This window comes from Dipodomys merriami, unplaced genomic scaffold, assembly GCF_024711535.1.
Source record: "Dipodomys merriami isolate MVZ:Mamm:240054 unplaced genomic scaffold, mDipMer1.0.p SCAF_59, whole genome shotgun sequence".
Lineage (NCBI taxonomy): Eukaryota > Metazoa > Chordata > Mammalia > Rodentia > Heteromyidae > Dipodomys > Dipodomys merriami.
In genome coordinates, this window is record NW_027206168.1 from 1,821,243 (window position 1) to 1,847,179 (window position 25,937).

Sequence of the window (25,937 nt, forward strand, 5' to 3'; positions counted from 1 at the left end):
AAAGTGGTAGAACACTAGCCTTGAGTTAAAAAGCTCAGGGACAAAGCCTTATTCAAGCCCCACAACTGAAAAAAAAAGCACTTAGTTATAATCTAACAAAAATATATCAAGATCTATAGGTAAAAAACTCTAAAACTGACTAACGACATCTAAGAAAATCTAAACGCATGCAGTGGTATCCCATGTTCATGGATAGGAAGATTCACTGTTGTGACAGTGCTTGTTCTTCTCAACCTGATCTATGGCTACAGTGCAGTCAACAAGTTACTTCGTAGACATTGATAAACTTATTCTAAAGTTTACAGAATAAGGAAAAGACATAGAATACTGAAGGAGAAAGGGGCCAAAGAACTGACACGACTTCAAGACATGCCATAAACCTACAGTAATCAAGACAGTGTAATCTCAGAAGAATAGATGCAAGGATTGTAGAGTCCCGAAACAGACCTAAACCTACACCAATATAAAGCTAACTGATCTTTGACTACCCCCACCAAAATCCACTGGAGAAAAGAAGTATTTGGTTTATTTGCTTATTTATTTATTGAATGACAGCAGGTTTACTAGTTCTATTCTTATTTTTACTTGGCATATTTAAGCATCGGAATACTTACAAGCAATTTAAGTTTAAATAGAGTATAAGTTTAAACAGAGTATAAATACATGGAAATGGGAGGAGCTTTCATAGAGCAATGCCACTTAATCCACAGTATCACTTCTGAGTTACACACCAGAAGTCCATGGTATTATATCGCCAAGTATAATATGAATGATCTATGAGCCAACAGCTCAGACCAGTTTCCATTCTGTGGAAAGTACAGAACTGGAAATCACCTGACTTGCAAAGGATCTTTTCAATATGATTATTGGCACCGTTCTTTTGAGAGAAGTCTTTTCAATCCATGGTTCTAGAACAAATAACCATCCACATGACAAAAAGATGAGTCTGGACTTCAACTCTATCCTTCTTACGTAAAAGAAAAGCTCATTCAAAAAGCATCATTGCGGACTGGGAAGGTGGCTCAGTGGTAGAGTGCTTGCCTTGCATGCCTGAGGCCCTGGGTTCGATTCCTCAGCGCCACATAAGAAAAAAGCTGGAAGTGGTGCTGTGGCTCAAGTGGTAGAGCGCTAGCCTTGAGCTGAAGAGCGGAGGGACCCCAGGCACAGAGTTCAGGCCCCACAACCAGACCAAAAAAAAAAAAAAAAGCATCATTGCTCTAAAACAAAAAGGCCAAATAAGATACAAAATAAAACTAACATAGTAGAAAATCTAGATGTCCTTCCTTGAGTTTGGTGATGAACATCTACTTTTTTCTTCAAGCCTGTACTTCAAGTCATGATAGACACATCCTACAGTCACAGCTGAAGGAAGACAAGTGACTCAGAAAAACTTAATGCTAGTCAGTTCATGTGGAAGCTGAAGTTCTGGAGTAGGACCTGCTGCAGGATCAAAAGGAATGGATAGCATTCCTCTCCTTCCTCACCCTCTGTTTTGACAGGGCAGACATCTCAGAAAGCTCTAGCATACATCAGGTCAAACCAGGAATCCCTGGCTTCCACCCTAACTGTGACACCACTGAGCATGTGCTGGCTCACTGTACCTTAGCCAAACCTCTGACAGGTAAGAGGCTGGTAACTGATGCCAGTTTTGAAGTCAGTGGGAGACCAAGCCACAACAACAGGCAACAAGCCATGCATTTACCCTGGGGAGGGTCACATCTCACTCTCTGGTGATCTCAGCCACAGTTAGTTGGTCATGATGGGTCTTGTCACCAGTGATACCAGATGCACATGTGGCCAGAGGAAGTGGATATGGGCATGGGTACCAGGTTGGTCCGTCATTCTTTCAGATCACCATTTAGGGCTCCATCAAGTCGGAGGGAAGTGGTAAGGGAAGATGCAGTGGTGATGAGCAGGACGGTTGAGGTTAATGTAGGCTGAGTGCTCAGGACTGAAGTTTCTGTGAAGCTGTCATCGATGTCCTCATTGTCTACCACAAAAAGCACCATCTGAATGCTCCAGGATGGTGTGGGTGGCAAGGATGGAGTGGGAGAGTTCAGTGACAGCAGTAGAAACCTGAGGCCTGGCCACATGGACAACTAACTTCAGCTCAGCCTCATTGCTGTGATCAACAGAGACGTTGTATGATCACAAGTTCTTCCCTCCTGAAGAGTCCCTGAGCCCTGTGCACTGGTCAGATCCATTTACAGATCCTGTCTGAGATGAGGCCTGTGATCACCTTGCCAATGGCATTGGCGATTGGCAGCATCTTCTTCATCCATGAGAACCTGTCCGGGGTGGGAGAGATGGCACCCAGTGACAACACAAACTTCAGCGATGACCATGGGTTCCAGGTCTACAAACCCTGCCCTGGGAACATGGTCTCCAGTGCCATCTCATTGGGAGATCTTCTTCTCCCCTGTGTCACATAGCGTCTGGCCAGTGGACTAAACGCTATGTCCCACGCATCAGAGTTCCCAGCAGGCATTGCCCATCCAGACACCAGCCTGGCCAACATGGATGGAGATCCACTCCTGCTTGACAGCCTAGGATTAGGAGGGGACTGTGACAGGAGCAGACATGGCCCCTGGTAACTGTCCCTGCCAAGCTGAGTCAAGATAAATAGCATAGTCAGCCAGTTTTAGATACAACACCAAAAGCAAGAGCCGTGAATAGAAAAATGAGAGAAGTTGGACTTGATTAAAATTCTTAACTTCTACTCCTTGGAAAGACACTGGTAAGACAATGAAATCCAAGCCAGAAATTGGGAGAAGATAATTGTACACATATACCTAACAAAGGACATGTGTCCAAAACACACAGAAAACTCTTAAAACTAATTGTGAAATAACTAACCCAATTAGAATGCAGGCAAGCTCATCAAAGAAGATCAGACTCACCAAAGAAGAGAAAAGAATGAAAATAAACACATTTAAAGATACTCAATGCCATACATCTTTTGGAAATGCACATTAAAGCAGCAATGAAAATCTACGACATGCCTATCAGAATGGCTAAAAGCCAAACTACTGACAGCATTAAATGCCGTCAAAGATATAGAGCAACAGAATCTGGTTCATTGTTGGTGGGGATGCAAAGTGGGAAGGCAATTTGATAATTCTCTTTCTTACAAAAAGGAAATATACTCTTAACAAATGATTCAACAATTACACCCCCAAGTATTTGTGCAAATGAATTGAAAGCCTGTATCCACATCCACACAGATACTTTCCCCAAATGGGAAAAAAAGATGTCTCTTAATAGGGAACAGGATAAACAAAATGATACATTTATCCATACAAGGGAATATTATTCAGTGATGAAAAAGAAAAGAACCACCCAGCCATAAAAGGATGTAGAGGAAGCTTTAATGCATGTTGCTAAGAGAAAAGGCCAGATGAGAAAGTGACTTTTCTAGAATTCCAACTGTATAACATTCTGGAAAAGGCAAAACTTAAAAGTACATGCCTAGCAAAGACTTGAGGGAAAAAGGATCACTAGAGTGTAAGAGATTTTCAGAGCAGTGAAGATATTCTATATGAAACTATAATGATATATAATTACGTTATGCATTGGAAAAACCCATCGTACCCTACAATTTTCATGCAGACTGAGGACTTTAGTTCATACAAATGTATTAACATCAGCTCCCCATCCGTTGTAACAAATGTGTCACACTAACAGCAGTTATTAATAATAAAGGAAAGTTTGGGTGGGAGGGGGAGAAAAGGTTCTGGGCTTTCTGTTCGATATTTCTGTCAACCTTTATGAATTAAGGACAATAGGAAAAATTATGTCAAGTGAAGTAACTCAGGCTCAGAGAGGCACATGTTTTTCTCTTATATGTGGAGGTTGCACCTAAATGACAAGCATATGTGAAAGCATGAACAGAGTAATATAAATGTATACACAAACAAATTGACTAAAAAGTGGTGTACTCTGAGTAAGATTCCCACCGTGTCACTCCTCTGAACAACAAAGGAACTGTCTAACAAAATGTTCTGGAAGCTGAAACATGTTTTGTTAGGGGGATGAGGAGGGCACAGGAATGGAGAGAGGGAAGCTGGGAAAATACAGTCATGCAGTGTACCTTACATTATATAAATGCTGAACAGTGCCATTTGAGGGTATGGAAAAATGAGGGAGGGTGACATTGATCAATGTGCATACTCTGACTTTTGACTTGAAACCCCTCTGAACAACTATTTAAAGTTTAAAAAATTAAAGCTAATAAGAGGAGATAAGAAGGTCTATAAAAAGGGAGAAAAGATAAATAACTACTTTTATTTGTAGATTAATTTTTTTCCACTACTGAGGTTTGAACTCAGGCACCCCTCCTCTCTTATTTTTTGCCAGTCATGAGGCTTGAACTCAAGGCCTGGGCACTGTCCCTGAGCTTCTTTGGCTCAAGGCTAGCATCCTACCACTTGAACCACAGCACCACTTGTAGCTTTTACTGTTTATGTGGTACTGAGGAATCGAACCCAGGGCCTCATGCATGCTAGGCAAGCACTCTACTGCTAAGCCACATTCCAAGCCCCCCCCCCCCTTTCCCTTTACATCAACTAAGCCCCACTGTGTTCCCCCTATCCTGTCAGGAGCTCAGATGTTCCCTTTGCCACCACAGACCCTCCCCAGGGTTGCCTGCCTTTGTAGCATGGTGAAGGGGTGAGGGGAGAGAACAACGTAAGAAAGGAATTAATTGCACCCTATACTCTCCTGTACTCACACTCTGAGCTTAGGAACAGCTCCCAGGAAGCCTAGGTTCTGACATAAACCTCTGCTTTTGGCCTTGGACAGAGGAAATACAGGAGGAAGTTGGTCTCCCGGGCAACAAGGCAATAGTGGGTGGCCCAGAATCAACACCTCTGCCCAGTGAGTCACTAGGTGTCACAATAGACGTGATTTCCTCAAGTCCTCAGGACTACTCCCTTGTGCCCATACAGTCATAACATCAAACAGCATTTGAGTGAGGTGCTGGCTCAAACTCTCATGTAACTGTCCAGAGAGAGGCTGTATAGGCTCTCACGTCAGACACTAAGGTGGCACCATGAGTGTGGTAGACAGCCATTGTCATCAATAGAGGTGTTATCCTCAGTTTGAGCAATTTCCATTGCTTTATATTTAAGTTCATTGAACTTTTTCTTGTTGTTGGTCGTGGGGCTTGAACTCAGGGCCTCAGCACTATCCCTGGGCTTTTTGCTTAAGGCTCTCCCTTTACTACCTTGAACCACAGCTCTACTTCCAGTTTTCTGGTGATTAACTAGATAAAAGTCTTATTGACTTTCCCACCAGGGCTGGCTTCCAACCATGATCCTCAGATCTCAGCCTCCTGAGTAGCTAGGATTATAGGCGTGAGCCACTGGTGCTGGGCTTCATCTTCTTTTTAAATTCGCCTTTCAAAGACTATTTCTCAGTTCTAGATTTCTACTTTTTTTTAATTTTCCAATTCTCTACTGAAATTTCTCCATGAACTCCTTGTGTCCATCTGTCCTTGAAATATTTTAATATAATTATAATATGTATTTTATATGATATATTATAACATATATGACAATTAATACTACATATATTATAGAATTTATATAACATATTGCATATATTACATATTTATATAATAATTATGCAATATATGTAATAAATTATATTTTAGTATATAATATTTTAACATATTTATAATAATTCCAACACAACTTCCATCTATTGCATTCATTCCCTCATAATGAGTTACAAGTTATCAGCATTGGTGCAGTCAATATACACACTCTCGGGCTGGGAAGGTGGCTCAGGGGTAGAGCACTTGCCTTGCATGCCTGAGGCCCTGGGTTCGATTCCTCAGCACCACATAAGCAAAAAGAAAAGAAAAAAGCCGGAAGTGGCGCTGTGGCTCAAGCGGTACAGCACTAGCCTTGAGCTGAAGAGCTGAGGGACAGCACCCACGCCCAGAGTTCAGGCTCCACGACTGAACCCCCCCCCAAAAAAAAAATATATATATATATACACTCTCCATTACCACAAGAACTATCGTATTATTACCTTTTATAACCACATCCTCTTCCCTCCTGCCTTCACCCATTTCCTTAATCCTTGGCAACCACTAATATTTCCCCTTTGTTATGATTTTGTCATTTCAAAAATGCCATATAAATTAAATAAGGTAGCATGAAGTCTTTACAATACATGGTCTTTTGGCACTGAGCCTTTTCAATTCAGTGTAATTTGCTAAACTTTCACCAATGCTTTTGTATGTATCAATAAGTAGTTCTTTTTTATTGCTGAATAATTTTCTACGGTGTAGGCCCATCATCCTTTATGAACTGCTCACTCAATGAGATACACATGGGTTGTGTCCAGATGTGGCTATTAACGTTAAGCTTGTATTTCTCTGAGATAATTGCCCAGGAGTGTCATTGACAGGCCAGCAATAGGTTTCAATGACATATTCAGGGCTACAAATTTCTCTTTCAGAATTAAGTTAGATGTATGAGACAAATCTCAATACAGTGTATGTTCAGTTTCAATCCATCAGTGAATTTTTGGGCTTTCCTTGAGCCTTCCTCTATGACTCCTGGATGTTTTGGAAGTGTGTTTAGTTCAGGCTTCTGGTAATGATTCCATTCTGATCATAGAATGTACTCCGTTTGATTTCAGGTATTTAAGGTTAATTTTAAGTCCCAGATTACAATCTATGTTGTCCTTTGCTCTCTTGGTACTTGAATATAATGTGTATTCTGTTCTTGTAGGGCAAGAGAGTATGGTATTTTTGTGTGTCTGTACTGGGCTTGAACTCAGGGCCTGGGCACTGTCTCTTCAGCCTTTTCACTCAAAGCTAAAGATCTGTCACTTTGACAATAACTCTACTTCTGGCTTTTTGCTGTTTCATTGGAAATGAGTCTCATAGACTTTGCTGCCTAAGCTGGCTTTGAACTTTGGTCTTCAGATCTCAACCTCCTGTAATTCTAGAAATACAGATTTGAGCAACTGGTACCAGGCAATGCTGGGTTTTTTTTAAATATAGTTATTGTATGTATTATTGAGGGAAATGTTGAAGTCTCAAATTATAATTATGAATTTGTCTTTCTGTTTTTCTGCATCTCTAATGTGTACATATTTAGGATTGCTCTATCTTTTTAGTGAATCAGTGCCTTGTTCATTATACAATGTTCATTTCTGTTTCTCGTCCCGTTCTTTGTTCTGAATCCCACTATTTGATATAATATAGCCATTCCTGATTTCTTCTGGTTGATGTTTGCATGGTATATTTTTTCATCCCTTTCATCCCTTCGAATCTTCCTACATCATATTTGAAGTGGGTTTCTTGTCAGCCAGTGTTGAGTAATCCATTTCTAATCTCTGTCATTGAATCTGTGTTTTTAAATGCAATGGAATGATTGATATGCCAGGGTTAAGTGTGTTATTAGCTTCCTAGGGGATCTATTTTCCTGATGTTTCCGTTGTTTCTATGCTCTTTTTACTGCTTTGTGTATGATTTTTTTTAGAATTCATCTTGTTTTATCTGTGATGTTTATATGTTTCTCCTTGTGCTTGTCTCCGCCACATCATCACATTGTACATGCATAGCTTAGAAGTCTATGGGTGCTGTCAACCCTAGTGAGGGGTAGAAACTTTGCCTTTCTTTGCTTACTCTACTACTCTACTTGTAGAATGCATAGTTGCCTCTGCTCTGCAGACAGCTGCAACCACATCAGACAGGCCATCATTTTCTATTCAACCATCAAACACAATCTACAAAACTCAACAGGAGATGGCAAGTCTGTTGCAGCTACCCAGGTTTTTGCCTACCAGGTTTTTCCTTCCTGATAAACCAATATTTTTTTTTCCATTATAATCTTTCTGTTCAGACAACCTCTTAAAACCATTCCTCTCAAGTATTGTATGGTCCTAGCACATTCTTTCACTTTTCTTTCATCTCAACATGCATTGATCTCTCTTATTCCTGCAGAGTGTTTTCTTGTTTGTTTGTTGATGCTGTTGTTGCTTTGCTCACGACGGGATTTTCAGCATACAGTCCTTTATTTCAGCACTTGAAAAATGTGGTTTTATTTATTAGTCTTTGTGATTGCTGATAAAGGAGCTACTGGCATTCACATTATTGTTCCTTGAGCCTGAAGTAAGGCACTGGCTCTCTCCTGCCACTCTCAGAACTTTCTTTTCATCTTTAATTTCTGTAAGTTTAACCAAAAAGATACCTTGAGCTTGGTACAAGTGGCTCGTGTCTGTAATCCTAGTTACTCAGAAGCTGAGATCTGAGAATTATTCTTCAAAGACAAGCCATGTAGAGCAGTCCTTGAGACTCCATCTCCAGAAATAACTAGCAAAAGACAGGCTGGAGAAATGGCTCAATTGGGAGAACATCACCCAAGCAACAAGAGTGAGCAAGAGATCCCCGAGTTCAAATCTCAGTCCTGGCATAAAAATTTTTAAAATCTTTGTCTTGGGGTATATATCTTTGCTTTGATTTCTTTAGGGTTCAGCCAATTTATGACTCTAAAGTTTTGTTTTGTTTTGTTTGGCAAGATTTGCCAAATGTTCAGCCCATATTTCTTTGAGTATTTTTGAGTCTGGCTCTCTTTCTCCTCTCTAGTTAAGACTCCAATGACATGAGGATTAGAGCTTTAGCTCCTCTCTCTTTAGTTTGTTTTCTATCTAGTGTTCAGATAACCTAACATTACTATCCAGTATTTAAATTCATTAATTTTTCTCTTTTCTACTCCCTACATTCTGTGGTTGAGCTCATTCACTGAATTTCTTTATTTCACTTATTTTATTTCTCAGTTGTCGTTTCCATTTAGTGCTGACTTTTATTGCCCATTTCTTTGCTAAGACTTTGTGTTGTCCTTTTTTACTCAGTTTATCGTGGTTGCTAATGGGTACCTTAAAATATTTAACATCTATCATCAGTATTGGCATGGCTTGACTTTTTCTGGCAGTATTTGAGCGTGAACTCAGGGCCTTGTACTTCTAAGCAGGTACTCTACCACTTGAGCCATGCCTCCAGTCCATTTTACATTGGCTGGTTTTGAGCCTGGGCTGCAATCCTCCTACTTATGCTGCCCTGTGTCACCGAGTGTGTCAGCTTGCATCAATACACCTAGCTATTGTGTTTCACAATTGCTTGGGGTAGCAGACACAGGTCACCAGGCACAGCCATTGCTCCATATGGAGTCTCACCAAACTGCTTTTTGCCACCATTGGCCTTAAACCACATTCTTTGCTCTCCATTTTCCAAGTAGCTAGGGTTACAGACTTGAGCCACCACACCCAGCTATGGACTCTTCTTAAATATTGAAATCTTCCTTGTTTTTTTTGAAGTATTTTTGAATGCAACCTGGTCATTTGGGGGAATTCAGTAAGTGGATCTGAATCTTCCCTTTAACACCTCCATTTTTGCTGGATTTCTCTAACACTCCTCCAACAGAAAAGTGGGGGCGGGAGGGGCGGTGGTACTGTCTCAAAACACAGCCAGGTGGGGTGGAAATCCTAGTTTCAGGCTCCAACTCTGCCCACACCACTTTCCTATTTGACCTTCACTGGTGGGGGATTGGGAGGAAGACACAATAATGACACAATAATGTATCATTGCTGCTCCAGTGTCACTGTGATAGGGGGGTGGGGGAATTGGCCTCAGTATTTCTGGGAAGGAGCCAAAGCCCTGACCTTCACTTAGGCTCCTCCCAACACCATCCTGTTGGTGGACAGAGGCTGTTCGTTTTTGGCTGGGGGTGGAGGAAATCCAGGTCCCAGCATGAATGCCTTGAGAAGCGCTCCCTGCTTGGCTTTTGTAGACAACACTCACAAACAGATTAGGGGGTCTGGGTAGCCTTGTCACAGGCCAGTGTAGAAGACCACCCCACCACCACCTCCCTTGGTCTTTACTGATGGACCTGACAGCAGGTTTTCTGGTGGAGTTGGTTGGAATTAAGCATCTCTTGTCTGTCTTTGCTTAGACTGCCTGGAGAGAGTTAATATTTCCCAGCTGTATGCATTGATTTCTTCCAGATTGCTAGCTCTTCAGTTCCAATGCTGGAATGGAGGGGGCAAAAGGAGAGCCCAGGGCACCTACCACCCTGTCTTTCTGCTTTCTGGTGCCCAAGGCCCCTAGGTGGTCTGCCTTCCTCTCCCTCGGAGTCTTGTACAAGTTTCATGCTCCATGTGTAGGTGTGGCAGAAGCATCAGGCAAAGGTATCGCTATTTTTCCTCCCAGAACCCCAACCTAGTGTTTCCATCTACAGCATCATTCTTTGTGTGATAAAAGCAAGGTCTAAAGTAGGAATTACTATAAAATGCTTGTAGGGAAATTAAAATTTTCATCTTATGTTTTTTTTTTCTGCCAGTGCTGTGGCTTAAATTCAGAACCTCCTATACTTGCTGGGATTGCTTGCTCATGGTTAGTGCTCTACCACTTAAACTATGCCTCTAGCCCAGCTTTGTGCTGATTATTTTGGAGGTGAATTTCAGTTCTTGTTCACAGCCTTGATGGCTTGCTTTCTTCTTAGAGAAGTCTGGCTCACATTCATAAACCATATTTATTATACCAGGAAGAGGGAGATTTTTCTTCTATACATGAGCAAGGATCTAAGGAGAACGGAAAAGGGAGAATAAAGAAAATGGCCAGGCGGTTGAACAAGTTTACATTCCCACCAACAATGAAGTAAGGTTCCTTTCTGTCCACATCCCCTCCAGCATCTGTTGTTAGAGTTCTTGATTTTTGCTGTTCTAACTGGAGTGAGGTGATATCTCAATGTTGTTTTGATTTGCATTTCTTTTATGGCTAGGGATGTTGAACATTTCTTCATGTGTCTATTGGCCATCCTTCTTTCTTCTTCAGAGAAGCTTCTCTTTAAGTCTTTCGCCCACTTATTTATTGGGCAGTTGTTTCTTTGAGGATTTGTTGTTGGGTGGTTTAATTTTTTGAGTTCCAAGTATATTTTATGGAGGTTCCTCAAAAGACTTCACATAGATCTCCCCTATGATCCAGCAATCCCACTTTTGGGCATTTACCCAAATGTATACAAACAAGACCACACTAAAGCTACCAGCACAACTATGTTTATTGCAGCATTATTTACCATAGCTAAGATATGGAACCAACCCAGATGCCCCTCAGTAGATGAATGGATCAAGAAAATGTGGTATATATACACAATGGAATTCTATGCCTCCATCAGAAAGAATGACATTTCCCCATTTGTTAGGAAATGGAAAGGCTTGGAAAAAATTATATTAAGTGAAGTAAGCCAGGCCCAAAGAAGCATAGGTCCCATGGTTTCCCTTATTTGCAATATCTAGTATAGGTATGAGTCAAGCAGAAAAGGTCAGATAATGTGATGTTAGGAAAATGAACCCTTAAATATGTATTTTAATGTTTTCGTTTCTTTCATGCATATGTTTCTAACGCATTTATAAGATTATTTCTTTGTTGCTTTGTATGTCCCTCCCCCACAGTGTAACCCCCGCTTTCACTATATTTGATGTCAGTATAACATGTGGAGGAGATGGGGGCAAACAAGTCGTTTAAGGATTCAGGTGGACCTGTTGCAACAATGAGAAGTACAAAATGTCATGTCAAAACCAGCTTTACAATGTCGGTGGGGGGGGGGGAGGGGGGTATAATTGGGTGGGGGGAGGGGGGAGGCTGGGAAGGGAGGTGAAGGGTAAACAAAGGAGGAGGCTGCAATGCTTGGTAAGAAATGTCTGCATTATCCTGCCCATGTAATTGTAGCCCCTCTGTACAGTATGTTCTCAAATAAAATAAAATAATATTAAAAAAAAAAAAGAAAAAGAAAATGGCCAGGCACCAGTGGCCCAGGCCTGTGAATCCTGAGATCTGAGAATCATGGTTCAAAGCCAGACCATGTAGCAAAGTCTGTGATAGTCATATCTCCAGTTATTGGAGGTGTGGCTCAAGTGGTAGAACACCAGCCTTGAGTAAAAAAAGCTAAAGGACAGTGAACAGGCCTTGAGTTCAAGCCCCAGTACCAGCAAAAAAGAAGGAGAAGGAGGAAGAGAAGGAGGAGTAGCAGAAGAGAAGAAGGAAAAGGAGGAGAAGATTATTTCATCAATGATTGAGGGCAGGTTTCTTCAGCTGTAGGGTGCCTGGAGAGGGCCATGGGCAATGGTGGATCACTCTGGGAGGGAGCCAAGCTACAGGAAGGGAGAGTGGGTAAAGGACCTGTATGTCTCAGTGCTCTCAAGGAGCAAAACCTCCTTTGCCCCAAACTGTGAAATATTCACATCTGACATGCCAGATAAGAGTGGATCTGTAGAAAGTGAGCAGCCTGTAATGAGTGCAATGTATCACAACCACAATCATTTCCGCATCCAAAAACTGCCAATAGGCGTATGATTGATCTTAGTGGAATATTTGTATATGCTCACCTCTGTATTACTCTGCAAGGATTTTCTAACACATATGACAAGCTCTTAATTCAAAAGGGGTTGGGATCAACTCAGACAGTCATCCAAAAAATTACAAGTCAGGATATAGTGAAAACACTTGCACACCCATGTTCATTGCTGCACTATTCACCACAGCCAGGTTATAGAAACAATCCAAATGCCCTTCAGTAGAGAAATAGATCAAGAAAATGTAGTATAGGTATACAACGGAATTTTATTCATCCATCAGGAAGCATCCTATTATGTCATTTTCAGGAAAATGGATGGACCTGGAGAAAATTATGTTAAGTGAAGTCAAACTCAGAGAGAAAAGGGGCACATGTTTTCTCTCACATGTGGAAGTTATATGTAAATTACAAATACATATGAAAATGTTGGCGCTGGGAAGGTGGCTCAGCGGTAGAGTGCTTGCCTTGCATGCATGAGACCCTGGGTTCGATTCCTCAGCACCACATAAGCAAAAAGAAAAAAGCCGGAAGTGGCGCTGTGGCTCAAGTGGTAGAGCACTAGCCTTGAGCTGAAGAGCTGAGGGACAGCACCCAGGCCCAGAGTTCAGGCCCCACAACCAGACCCAAAAAGAAAATGTATACAGGGTCATAACTCATATATATAAACATATTGTCTAAAGTCTGATATTTCAGGGGAAGATTCCAGTGGTGTAACTCCTTCAAATTATAGTTAAAATGAATGCCAGCAAAGTGAAACATATATTATCTGAGGGAGGGGAGGGGATGAATGGAGAAAGGAAGAGTGGGGGAATACAGTCATAATAGTCAATGTGTGTTTGTGAAAATAGAACCAGAGAGGGAGATAGAACCAGATAGAATGGTAACATTGACCAAGAGGCTTGATACTTACATAACTTGTTATGTTGAATTGCAACCCCTTTGTACAACTACTTAAAGACCATTTTAGGTTAAAAGGTGGTAGGATCTGTAGTCTTGGTGCCAGATGCCCATGGACCTGTAGCAGGTGGCCAAAGCCCAATAGACAGCCTGTGGCATCTCAGCAACAAATGCCTTTCCCATCTAGCACTCTGGCTTTCCTTTGCCATGAGTAAAGGAACTGATTGCATATGGTGCCTATCACTGACCAGCTCTATGCTTCAATATCCTACCTGTACAATTTTGAGACTGTCTGATGGGGGACTGTCTCTCTCCCATGAAATTGTCTCATCGAAATGTTTCAATCAGTGCCCAGCCTTAGCTGCCATTGTTAGAAAAATTGTACAGCACCAGCACTAAGCATCCTGTTTCCTTTCCACTTCCCTGTCTGAGTATAAGGCAGTCTAGCAGACTTGAGTTCAAGTCCTCCCTAGGCTACTTGCTAGTTGTATGTCCTGGGGAAGGTTATTCAGCCACCAGCAGCTCCACATCCTCCTCAGATGTGTTTGGCACATTGTAGTATTCAGTAGGTGGTCTTTGGAGAACATTCCAGATCCAGTCTGAGTGTGGAGGCTTAGTGATAGATTATTTGCACAAGGCCCTGATTTCCATTCCTTAAACCACAAATAAAAGGGGGGGTTGAAACTATAGCAAGTAAAAGGCATTACTTTGCAAGTTTAACTACGGGTCAGAATCATTTGAAAGTCTTTTACTTCTTGAGCCATCACAAAAGTGTCTGGAGTTGGGGAGCCATAATGTACATGTTAACAAAGCCCTCTGAGGCTCAAAAGACAACAGTTATTGCATGCTTATTTACTTTTTCCTTTGTCGGTCGTGGGGCTTGAACTTCTGGGCCTGGGTGCTGTCCCTCAGTTCTTCAGCTCAAGGCTAGTGCTCTACCACTTGAGCCACAGCGCCACTTCCTGCACACTTATTATGTGCATCATATTACATGCTTGCAGTGCATGCTTCTAAACGTTTTCCCTGTACAAACGCATTGCACTTAAACTTGAGCTCGCAAAGACCTCAGCCACACACCTGGCATGTCCTGTCCTTTTACCCTGCAGGTAACACCAGTGTTCTAGTAGATACACATGCACCAGGCAAGCAGTCCTGGTGGATGCCACCTGTTTTAATCCTGGGTTGGTCCTGATCTCTTTTGTGCTGTCATCTTTGAAGTCGCAACTGTCCCTTTGCTACTTCTTTTTTGCTATGGCTGCCTAAGGCAGACTCTCTTCAGTAACTCCACTCAAAGAATAGTCACGTCCAAGCCAGGAAAGACCCAAATGGAAAAGCTTGGTCACTGTGGATGGCTGGAGGGTGAGGAAGCATGACACTTTAAGGATACCTAGGTAGAGAACTTGGACTCTTCAGAATCAGTATCTTGGCTTGGCACTGGTGGCTCACATCTGTAATCTTAGCTACTACTTTGGAGGCTGAGATCTGAGAATCATAGTTTCTAGGCAACCCTGGGCAGGAAAGTCTATGAAATCCTTATCTCCAATTAACCACCAAACAGTTGGAAGTGGAGCTATGGCTCAAGTGGTAGAGCACTAACTTTGAGCAAGAATAATGCCCAGGTCCTGAGTACAAGCCCCAGGATAGGCATGAGGGAAAAAAAGAACCAGTACTTGTCTATTATTCTGTTTGTCTTCAGCTGGTCAAAATCCTATACACTAAAGTTCTTTAGATTAGTTCTTTTCATCTCTATCCTCTCTAAGATTGGTTGTGTGTGTGTGTGTGTGTGTGTGTGTGTGTGTGTGTGTGTGTGTGTGTGTGTGTGTGTGTGTGTGTGTGTGTGTGTATATGTTGGTGGTTGGTTTGCTGTTGTTGCTTGTCGGTCAGGGCCTGAGCATTGTTCCTGAGCTTTTCTGCTCAAGAATCATGCTCTATCACTTTGAGCCACAGTGCCACTTCCAATTTTCTGATGATTAATTGGAGCTAAGAGTCTCATGGACTTTCTTGCCCAGGCTAACTTTGACCCATGATCCTCAGATCTCAGCCTCTGAAGTGGATGATAGCATTACAGGTATGAGCCACCGGCACCCAGCTTGATGTTTCTTATTCATCATACCATTAATCTGTTATTATTAACACCTTATTTTTGGTCTCCTGCTATTTGTGGGACCAGGACTATAAAGCACAGCCCTAGAACATTCCAGACCACAAGGAAAGCAGTGTGGGGTGCTAGCCGGATGTGAAGGCCCATGTCCCTCTCCTATGAGATGTGGCCCACCAATACCGCCCTTTAGCACTGTTTGAGGAGTTCTCTCTTCCTCTCCCCAAGAAAAGAAGCCCTCCCCTTTGTCAGAGGTGGAGGAGGGACAGCCACTGGAAGCTGGACCCTGTAGACCTCACCCTTCTCTTCAGCCTCGGGCTTTATCCTCCTCCATCGGGCCGTTAGAGTGATGGGGATGTGGAGTTGCCTTTCCCCGCTGTGAAGACTGGGCCACCACAGACTCATCCCCAGGTCTAAGCCTTTCCGTCCCATTCAGGGTCTGCACAGCGACTGGAAGTTCTCTGCGGTGGCTCAGAAGAGGAACTTGGAGTGGGAGGCCCTGTTGTTTAATATTTCAACACTACCCCATGGAGAGGGGGGCGGGGTAGCATTCTGGGTAGTTGCTAGAATTTCACAATGGGGGCTCCTTTTAACAAGGGGTAAGGAATAGGGGGACCAAAGGAGTCAGAGTTGGGATGAGATGGCAAGGAATCCTGGCCTTGCTTTGTCTAGCATTTGACCAAAAGCAAAACACTTCTTCCAGGGGGTCCCATTGTCTTCCCCCCCCCCCCCCGTGCCCTTCTCCCCTAAGTCAGTGGGGTTCGGCCAACAAGTCACAGGACCGGCTGATGACTGGCTGAATCACCGGGAGGAAGGCGCGTGTGAGGGCCAGGCACTGGGCTTGGCTGGCTCCACGCTCTCCCCCGCAGCTCAGCCTCAGCCACAGACGCTCTCTGCCTCTGCCCAGTGCGCAGGCATGTCCCACCACAGAAGAGTTTGGGCCCAGCTCTGGTTGGTCCTATGATGCCAATGATGGTGACACACTAGAAACAGTGCCCAGGGCCCTTTGGGCACCCAACTCTACCTAACGGAGAATGGATCGATGCTCTCCATCAAATCAGGAGACACAGAGGCCAAGGGGGAGAGGGGTGGAGAAGCCAGGGCCAGCAGCAATGGAGGGTGTGATGAGTGGGCTGGCTTCTCTGGGAGGCTGCCTCAGATACTGGGTTCTGATGCCCCGAAGGACAAAGTGTTGTTTTGGAAGGTTCCACTGTGTCACGTTGACATCATGATGGTGCGGGACACGTAAGGGACTCGTGCCTGGTGGTCTCTCATGTTAGGGGCTGGGCTGAGGATGACATAAAACCCAGTACAAGTCAGACACTGGTGGTGCATGCCTGTAATCCCAGCTACTCCAGAGACTGAGATCTGAGGATTTCAGTTCAAAGCCAGCTCAGGCAGGAAAACCATGAGACTCTTATTGGCAATTAGCCAGCAAAAAGCTAGAAGTGGAGCTGTGGCTCAAGTAGTAGAGCACCAGACTTAAGCCAAAAAGATGAGGGACAGTGCCTAGGCCATGAGTTCAAGCCCCAGTACTGGCACCAAGGCACACACACACACACACACACACACACACACACACACACACACACACACACACACAAACTTACACACAGGAGTTTAGCCTGTCTGTCAGGCTAGAGACACCAGGTCTTCACCCCAAGAGATTGCTGCCAGGTGTTCTTGCTGGGCTCCCAGGGCATCCTCTCTCTCTCTCTCTCTCTCTCTCTCTCTCTCTCTCTCTCTCTCTCTCTCTCTCTCTCTCTCTCTCTCTCTCTCATTTATTCTCTCTCTCTTCCTCTCTCTCTTCCTCTCTCTCTCCCTCTCTCTCTCTCTCTCTCTCTCTCTCTCTCTCTCTCTCTCTCTCTCTCTCTCTCTCATTCTTTCTCTCTCTCTCTCCCTCTCTCCAGAGAAGGTAGAGCTATGCTGCACATTTGTTAGAGGTCAATATGATAAAAACACAGATCCCTAGCATCTAGGAGTGTAAACTTCTTGCAGCATAATCGTGATCATTGAGCAGGGTGCCAGTGGCTCACACTGTAATCTTAGCTACTTGGGTGGCTCAGATTGTTGGGGATCAAAGTTTGGAGGCAAAACTAGGAGACTCCTTCTCAACAAATTGCAGGGTGTCATAACCCATGCCTATAAGCCCCGCCTATACAAGAAGCCTAATAGAAGTGGACCCTGCTCACTTGTATGTCTGGGCAGGAAGCAAGACCCCTGTCAGGGTCAGAGCTACAACTGTGGCTCAGTGGAAAGACCGCTTGCTTAGCCAAGTACAAGGACTTGAGTTCAACCCCTACCACCACCAAAACGAAATCATAGCAGTTGAATCTCCAGTTCTCATGGTAGCAACAAGAGTTGTCCTATTCATGCTCTGAATACTAAGGGCCAGTATACTATAGTGGTTAAACCTCAGGCACCCCAAGTCTGCATCCTGGCTTTGCAACTTCCTGGCTGCTAGCTAAGGCAAGTTGTTTAGCTTCTCTGTGCTGCTGCTTTCCTCACAGAGGTGGGCCAGCCTTCAGCCCCACCCCCACCCCACCTCCTGCCTCTTTTGTGCCAGTTTTGGGGCTTGAATTCAGGGCCTCATACTCTCACTTGGCTTTTTTTTTTCCTACTCAAGGCTGGTGCTCTCCCACTTGAGCCAGAGCTCCACTTCTAGCTTTTTGCTGATTCCCTGGAGATAAGAGTCTCATGAACTTTCCTGGTTTGAACCTTAATGCTCAGATCTCAGCCTCCTGAGTAGCTAGGGTTACAGTCATGAGAATGCTCCACTGCCTTTTTTTCTCACCCCAGTCTTCCAAGGATGAATTTCAGAACTCAGTCACCAGCCCTGCAGCCAGAAGTGTGGTACCTAGAGCAGGCTGTGTCCAAGGCCAGCCCAGCCCCCTGGCACCATGTTCCAATCCTGGGCCATCTTGGCCCTACACCTAGGCCTTGGCCCCTTCTGTCTCTTCTTTCTGAAATGCTCTGCCTCATGTCTCCCTAAGCTTTAAATCTCTTCTTCAAAGACCCCGTACACATGACTAGAGTGAGCTTCCTTGCTGTCCCCTCCAGCAACGTCCTCTCTTCCAGGTCCTTCTAAGGTTCCTCCTTTGTGTAGCTGTCTCTCACTCTAAAGTATGCATGCTCTATTCACTGCTGTATCCCTGGCCCGTAGGAGGACAGGAAATCAACAGTGCAATGGATGACAGATGCCACTTTCTGTGTCCCACATTGCATCCTCTGCTTCATACATCCATACGCTGAGGCTGGCTGGCTCGCAAGGGCTTGTTCCCCACAGGACCCATGTCCCCGTCCCACACTGGGGAAGTGGGGTGATTTGCCTATGTAGGGCTCTATGCCCCAAGTGTTCGTGCTACCCAGCTGGACCTGGGTTAGGAGTTCGTGGCTCTTTGCACGGCATTTGCATACCTCAGTCTGAGCTCTCCACTTCCGCTTCTGGCTTCCTAGTCCATCCCCAGATCCGCAGAGCTGGTCCCCCCAACTTCCTCCATTTGCTAGGTGATCTCATCTGACTGCCCAATGATGGAGTCCAAGGCAAAGGAGTGAATGCTATGAAATTCCCGGGGTCAGGGGTGAGCATGGCAAAGATGGTGGCATGGTAGTGGTCATAGAGTTCACATTTGCTCACGTGTGCACCCCTTGAGATGTTTAATCCCCCAACAGCCCTAGGAGATCTGTATCATTGTCAACTTCACTTTGGAAATAAGCAAATTAAGTCTGGAAAAGTTAAAGAATCTGCACCACTATTATGGTTGCCAAAAAGTAGTCTAGAGATTCAAGCTTGGGTCAATTGGACGCCACAGCCAGGCTTCATCACAATGCCCAGCTTCTGGCCATGGCTTCCGGAGATATCTAGGAGCCTCACTCCAAACCATGATGCTGGCCGGCCCTGCGAGACACTCTGACTTCCCTCCTTAGTGCTAAATCCCCTCTGAAGTCCCCTTGTCAGTGGCCTTCCCAGCCAAGCCACACAGTACTGGGTCTGCCCTTGGGATGATGAGGGTAAGGACCAGGCAAAGGTTTAGCAGAACCATGACATTACAAATGCTCAGACAAAGGAAAGGAAAATAAATGGTCAAACAAAGCCGGAGACCAGTGACTTACCTCTGTAAACCTAGCTACTCAGGAGGCTGAGATCTGAGGATCAAAATTGGAAGCCAGCCTGGGCGGGGAAAGTCCATGAAACTCTTATCTCCAACTAACCACCAAAAATCCAGAAGTGGAGCTGAGGCTCAAATGGTAGAGCCATCAGCCCTGAGGGGAAAAGCTCAGGGACAGTTCTCAGGCCCTTAGCTCAAGTCCCAGAGCCATCATTAAAAGTAATGACAATAACAATAGAAGAAGTTGAGGCTCAAAGGAGGGGGCGGGGGAGGTGCCTGGGATCTGGGTGTGGTGGGATGGGATGGGAGCGTGTGTGAGGGCACCCTGGTACCTCATCTTTAGGACACCCAGCACAGGGAAGGAGAGCCTGCACCCCCCTCCCTGAAGGACTACAAGGATGCACGCTTGGAAATTCAGAAGACCAAGAAGAAAATCCCCCAAGTGATCTTGATTTTCCCCCAGAGGTCCCTGGCCAGCCAGCCACCTAGGGTCTGGTTGTGCTTGGGCATTCCCTGGACATTTGCTGTCCCTCCTATCTGCCTGGTCGAATGCACAGCGCCACCCCTGTCCCCTCTCTTCCTCCCTCTTCATGATGTTTTGCCACAGGAGTGCTCCATCCTGATACTTGAATATGCCTTCAGGAAGCCCGTCCACCCCAGAAGCTGCTAGAAGTCCCCCCCCCCCGCCTTTTGTTTGGTTGCCCATCCTGGGGCTTGAACTCCGGACCTGGGTGCTGTTCCCTGAGCTCCTTTTGCTCCAGGCTAGCGCTCTACCACTTGAGCCACTGCACCACTTCCAGCTTTTTTTGAGTGGTTTATTGGAGATAAGAGTCTCAGGGACTTTAGTGCCCAGACTGGCTTTGAACCACGATCCTCAGATCTCAGCCTCCCGAGTAGTTAGGATGATAGGGGTGCACCACCAGTGCCCAGCTAAGCCTCCATTTTTAATACTCCAATGAGCTTGGGGGATGGGGGTGAGGCTAGTTCCCTGCATCGCTGGGCACTGTTAGGAAAGGAGCTGGACAGGTTGACCGGTGTCTGTTCCATGTGCAGGTGATGACTCAGGATGCAGCCAGGGGCCACGACATGCACGGAAGACCGCATCCAGCACGCCCTGGAGCGCTGCCTTCACGGGCTCACCCTGGGCCGCCGATCCACTTCCTGGTCAGGTAGGACTGGGTTTATGGCTGGGAGACAGCAGAGTCCAGGGAAGCCTCAGGAGCTATGGTGGGCACTGGGCAGGGTGTGGAAGGAAGCTTGTCCAACTCTGTGTGTGTGTGTGTGTGTGTGTGTGTGTGTGTGTGTGTGTGTGTGTGTGTGTGTGTGTGTGTTGACCTCACCTGAGCAGGCACTCACCTGGTACCCTGTGAGTCATCAGTGCATAGCTCTTTCTGTTCTTCTATGATATCCTCCCCATCTTCCTCAGGCCTGTGTCTCGTGCCCATTCCTCATGCTGTCATCTTTGTCTTCTTATTCACTAGAAGCTTAAGCCCCCAAAGAAGATATCGAACCTGCTGAGCCACAACTACTAAGGGTTTGCAGGCAGCTGATGCCAGAAATCTGTTTCCTTGATTCTAATTGCTTCCATTGTCCTGTCCTCTTCTTCCATGTAGAATAAGGCGGGGATCTCACCAGAGTTAAGGGGAGCAGGAATGTCTCTGTACTCCATGCTCCCCAGGATCGAGAAATGGGGGTGTCTGCAGGCTGGGATACCAAAGGCTTGTGCAAGTTCTGCATGCTGGGAGATTTTTCATAGTCTGTGTCTCACTTGCTTCCTTATCTTGGTGAGACACACTGAAGACTTGTTTTGGTTTGGTTTGGTTTTGGTTTTGGTTTTCGTTTGGTTTCATACCAGTACTAAGTCTTGAGTTCAAGGCCTAAGCACTGTCCTTTAGCTTATTTCCCTTAAGACAGATACCCTACCAAATTGGAGCTAAGAGTCTCACGGACTTTCCTTCCCAGGCTGGCTTTAAACTGCAATCCTCAGATCTCAGCCACCTAAGTAGCTAGGATGACAGGGGTGAGCCACCTAGCCATTCACCCATTCTGTTTAGAGTGTTAGCCATGCACCTGACACTGTTGAGAGCACTGGGGCTACAGCAGTAAGCAAAATCGATACAAGCTGTCACCATGGATGTGATTCACTTGTCCCTGACCCCAGGACTTTTTGAATATACCTGGTCTCCTGCCTGGAGACCTGGCTGCCTGGAGCTGCCTGGAGCCCTTCCCTGGAACTGTGCATGTGCGTGGCAGGGCTCAGCTGAAGCATCACATCACACCCTCTCCCTTTGCAATAGGACAGACTTCTCACTGCCTACACCCTGTCCTCCCAGAGCCCCATCTGCCTTGGTGGGAATTACAGGCAGCACCTTCTGGATAAGAGGGTGGGAGATGGGACAAGGACATGGTGCTAAGGCCAGGGCCCACTAAGTTTCCTTCTTGTCTACCACCCAGGTTTTGGTTGGAGATCAAGCTTCTAAAGTTGGGGGTGAGGCTCATTGGGTTATACACACATACACACATACAATGCATTTATATATTTAGTTATATATATATATAATATACTTATAGTATATATTCATATACAAATATATACTTATAGTATCTATAATTAATATATAATTAATAACTCATTGACAAGTATTATATATTTCTTATTTATATCATTATATATAGATAGTTACAGAGGGAGAGAGATGAAAATATCTGAAATTGATGGGGGTTTTTTTAACCTGGGACTCATGAACTGATTGAGAGAGAGCATCTGGGGCTCTGAGAGGGCTCCGTAGACATGAGGCAGTTAGGAACCGAGCTCTGGAAAATGTATGGTTAGTCCATCTCCCTCTCTACCCCATCATACACACAGCCTTTCCCCTCTGTGAGCTTCCCTTCATTTTTAGGGGTTTGCCCATGCTGACTTCAGGAAATAGACTGACAAACTAAAAATCCTCTGGGGAAGTTACGGTGATACTCAGTCTCACTGGAGTTTTTTTCTTTTTTCTTTTTCTTTTTTTTTTTGGACCGTAAATAATCTAGCTTCCTCTTCCTGTCTCCACTGCCAGGCCCTGCTGGAAACCCCAGGATCTCTCTCCTTTGGGTCTGGGGTGGCTGTTGACATGACTTCTCTCTATTCTTGCCGAATGATCTGCTTCTGATCTAATGTCTTTGAGCATCATAGGCACCGGCACCCACCACAGGACCACAGATCAGGGGAGACAGTGGGAGAACTGGTGTCCCAGAGGTGCAGAACAGAGTCTGGGCCAGTTGGTGGGTCTCTGTGGGGATCCTCAGCTCGTGTCTCCAATCCCTGTGTGAGGCAGCCTCCTGTGAATGCAGGAAAAAATGGGTCATTTTGTCTGGGTGGGAACTGATAGGGTTGAGTGTTGCCCCAGCAATTCCTTCAAGACTCTCTGGAGAGTTTCAAAGCCAATCACCCTTGCCTGTGAGCCTGAGAGCAGCCAGACACCTGGACTGACCACTTACCTCTTGCTTCTGTTCAGCCGGGCTGTGTCTGAACTGCTGGAGCCTGCAGGAGCTGGTCAGCAGGGACCCCGGCCACTTCCTCATCCTCCTGGAGCAGATCCTCCAGAAGACCCACCAGGTGAGGCCAGCTGCAGAGCCAGAGGGCACCGCTGGTGCCCAGCGTCCAGGAAGGAGGCAAGTCTAGGGTGCTCAGACCACCAGAGGAGCATGGCCAAGGCCTAGGGCCCATGAGTTTTGTCTTTCAGCAGAGCTGTGCATTGAGAGTTTCTAGAAAATGTGAACACATAACAGGATCTCCAGGAGTCTGAATTCAAGCCACTTCGTGTGGGGGTGGAGGAGGAGGCCGGGAGTCCTGGGGCTTGAACTCGGGACCTGGATGCTAGCCCTTAGCTTCTTTTTCACTCAAGATTGATGCTCTACCACTTGAGCCACAGCTCCACTTCTAGCTCTGAGATAAGAGTCTCAGGGACTTTCCTGCCCCAGCTACCTACGAACCATGACCCTCAAATCACAGCCTCCTGAGTAGCTACAATGACAGACGTGAGCCACCAGTGCCCGGCATAAGGGAAGGGCTTTGTAGAAGGGATGGAAAAGCAATTGTGGTACACACAATATCTACTCAGGATAAAGAGAAAGGAACAATCCAAACGAGCCTGCGGAGGCTGGCTACTACTGAAGAGGCAGAGAGTTTTTGCTGTGCCTCAAGTCTCCAGATTTCCAGAACGGGCAACGAGATTTTTAGCATTTTAACCTGTTTTTCCTCTCCATAGGTCCAAGAGACAGGTACCTATGACCTCCTCGCCCCACTGGCTCTGCTCTTCTATTCCACGGTCCTCTGTGTAAGTTCAAGTGGGCAGGGACAGGAGAGGGAAGAAAAGGAAGAGCAACCTTCATTGGGCCACAGAAAGGAACTGCCAGGCAATGACACTTGAGATGTGTTTCAACTCTAATACCTTGAGAACATCATCTATATAACTGTATGATCTATTCTTAATTGATTACATCTTAATTGATTATATATATACAAATATATGTAAATATATATCATATATAAGCATATTTTAATTGATTAATGGACTTTAATTGGTCCTTTTTAATGATTTAAGTGATTTTTAATTGAACACAGGATAGGTACAGGATCTATTTTCATATAAATCCAGGATATATATATACATGAATGCAAGGTGAGCGTGGATATGTACAAAATACATTTTTTTCCACATTGAATCATCCACACTGAGTGATTAGATGAATACAGGATATATTTCTTACCATGAATGATCCACATTTCTCCAGCCTTGAGAAGGACCGGAGCCGCCATCTTGAGAGGCCTCCATGTGGTTCAAGATATTGTGCCTGGCATCTTTTGGGCTTCATTGAAGAACTGTGTCCATGTGTGTGTGCTCCTAAGCCATAAAAAGTTTCACCTCATTTGTTCATTCCCAGTGGTCAGTTTCACCAAGCAACTGGTGACACTGAATGACTCATAGACACGGAATCGAGCTACTTAAAGAATAAGCATTCCCATAGTTCAAAGCCAGCCTAGGCAGGATTGTCCATGAGACTCTTATCTCCAATTAACCACTAGAAAATCAGAAGTGGTGCTGTGGTTCAAGTGATAGAGTGCTGGCCTTGAAAGCAAAGAGACTCAGGGACAACACCCAGGCCCCGAGTTCAAACCCCAGGACCAGCAAAAAAATAAAATAAAATAAAAAGAATAAGCATTCCCCTGTAGTGAGAATAGTCAAATAAAAAAAAAAACAGTTTAAGTCTGGTAATGTGGAAGAGTGCTTGCCTAGCATGCATGGAGCCCTGGGTTCGATTGCTCTACCGCATAAACAGAAAAAGCTGGTAGTGGCACTGCGGCTCAAGTGGTAGAGTGCTATCTTTGAGCAAAAGCAGCTCAGGGACAGTGCCCAGGCCCTGAGTTCAAGCCCTAGGACTGGCAAAAAAAATAGTTTAAGCATTGAAAAGTGTTCCTCAGCATGAACAGCAGCAATGGCACCATTTAAAATGACCTCTGAAGCCAGGTGCCAGTGGCTCATGCCTGTAATCCTAGCTACTCAAGAGGCTGAGATCTGAGGATCACATGTCAAAGCCATCCCATTTGTAACTCACTCCTGGGGAGTCACTGATAATTCTTCCTGACCTTATGCTGGGATATACTATTCCCACAAAATACACATCCATCGTGGAACATTCTAGAAAGGGAGTAGTTTTGGAATACCAATGAGCTTTTTTTCGTCTGGACCTCCCTGCTTATTGCCCCCTTCTCCTCCTTAGACTCCACACTTTCCACCTGAGTCAGATCTCCTCCTGAAGGCGGCCAAAACCTACCACCAGTTCCTCACGTGGCCAGTTCCTTACTGCAGTATCTGCCAAGAACTGCTCACCTTCATCGATGCTGAGCTCAAGGCTCCAGGTAAGTGTCCAGGACACTGGCACAAAGGGCAGAGTTCATGTGGTCAGGATGCTTCTGGCTCTTCTGAGACTGTTCTTTAGAGCTGACCCTCCTCACCTTGCAAAACCCCGCCCAGGGTCACAGCCTTGGCATCTCCTCTTCATCATACACAGAGTGGGGCTCAGTGGGCTAAAACCATAAACATGAGCGGTAACTCAAGGAAGAACCACCAGGGGGCGATAGAGCCCAGAACAAAGAGACCCCCATCACCACCACCACTTGGCCAGTTCCTCTGAAGAGCTTAGCCAAAGAGGGTCTCTAAGGTGGTGTGGATCAATCAGAGAAGCCCACAGAATGCTCACATGAGGCTTTATGTGTCTCCTTTACAATGCAAACAAGTAGGAAACTGAGTGACGTGGCTCCATTTTGGTGTTGCCAGGGATGCACACGTTGATGGGCACCAGACAGTTTGAACAAGGCCTTGTTTTGCATCAAGTGTGCATAGAGGAGACCTGAGAAGAAGTTCTTGGGAGATTGCAAGTACTGTTATAGACATGGGAATGAAGTCAGAGAAAAGAGCA

The 25,937-nt window shown here is 45.1% G+C and overlaps 1 protein-coding gene and 1 long non-coding RNA gene across 3 annotated transcripts in view; one reads left to right on the plus strand and one right to left on the minus strand.

Annotated features, from left to right (window-relative positions):
* Positions 1-25,937, plus strand: part of Pik3r5 (phosphoinositide-3-kinase regulatory subunit 5) — a 67,585-nt gene that overhangs the window by 24,162 nt on the left and 17,486 nt on the right. For both annotated transcript variants that reach the window (XM_070001410.1, XM_070001411.1), the window contains exons 2-5: positions 20,526-20,641; positions 22,973-23,073; positions 23,726-23,794; positions 25,239-25,377. In XM_070001410.1, the coding sequence (XP_069857511.1) occupies positions 20,539-20,641; positions 22,973-23,073; positions 23,726-23,794; positions 25,239-25,377 (412 nt within the window). In that variant the 5' untranslated portion in view covers positions 20,526-20,538. The remainder of the gene's footprint in view (positions 1-20,525; positions 20,642-22,972; positions 23,074-23,725; positions 23,795-25,238; positions 25,378-25,937) is intronic.
* Positions 22,166-25,539, minus strand: LOC138813197 (uncharacterized). Its single transcript, XR_011367739.1, has 4 exons — positions 25,349-25,539; positions 24,228-24,361; positions 22,956-23,222; positions 22,166-22,796 (listed from the first exon to the last, which is right to left on the minus strand). It is a non-coding gene; the product is annotated as an uncharacterized lncRNA (long non-coding RNA).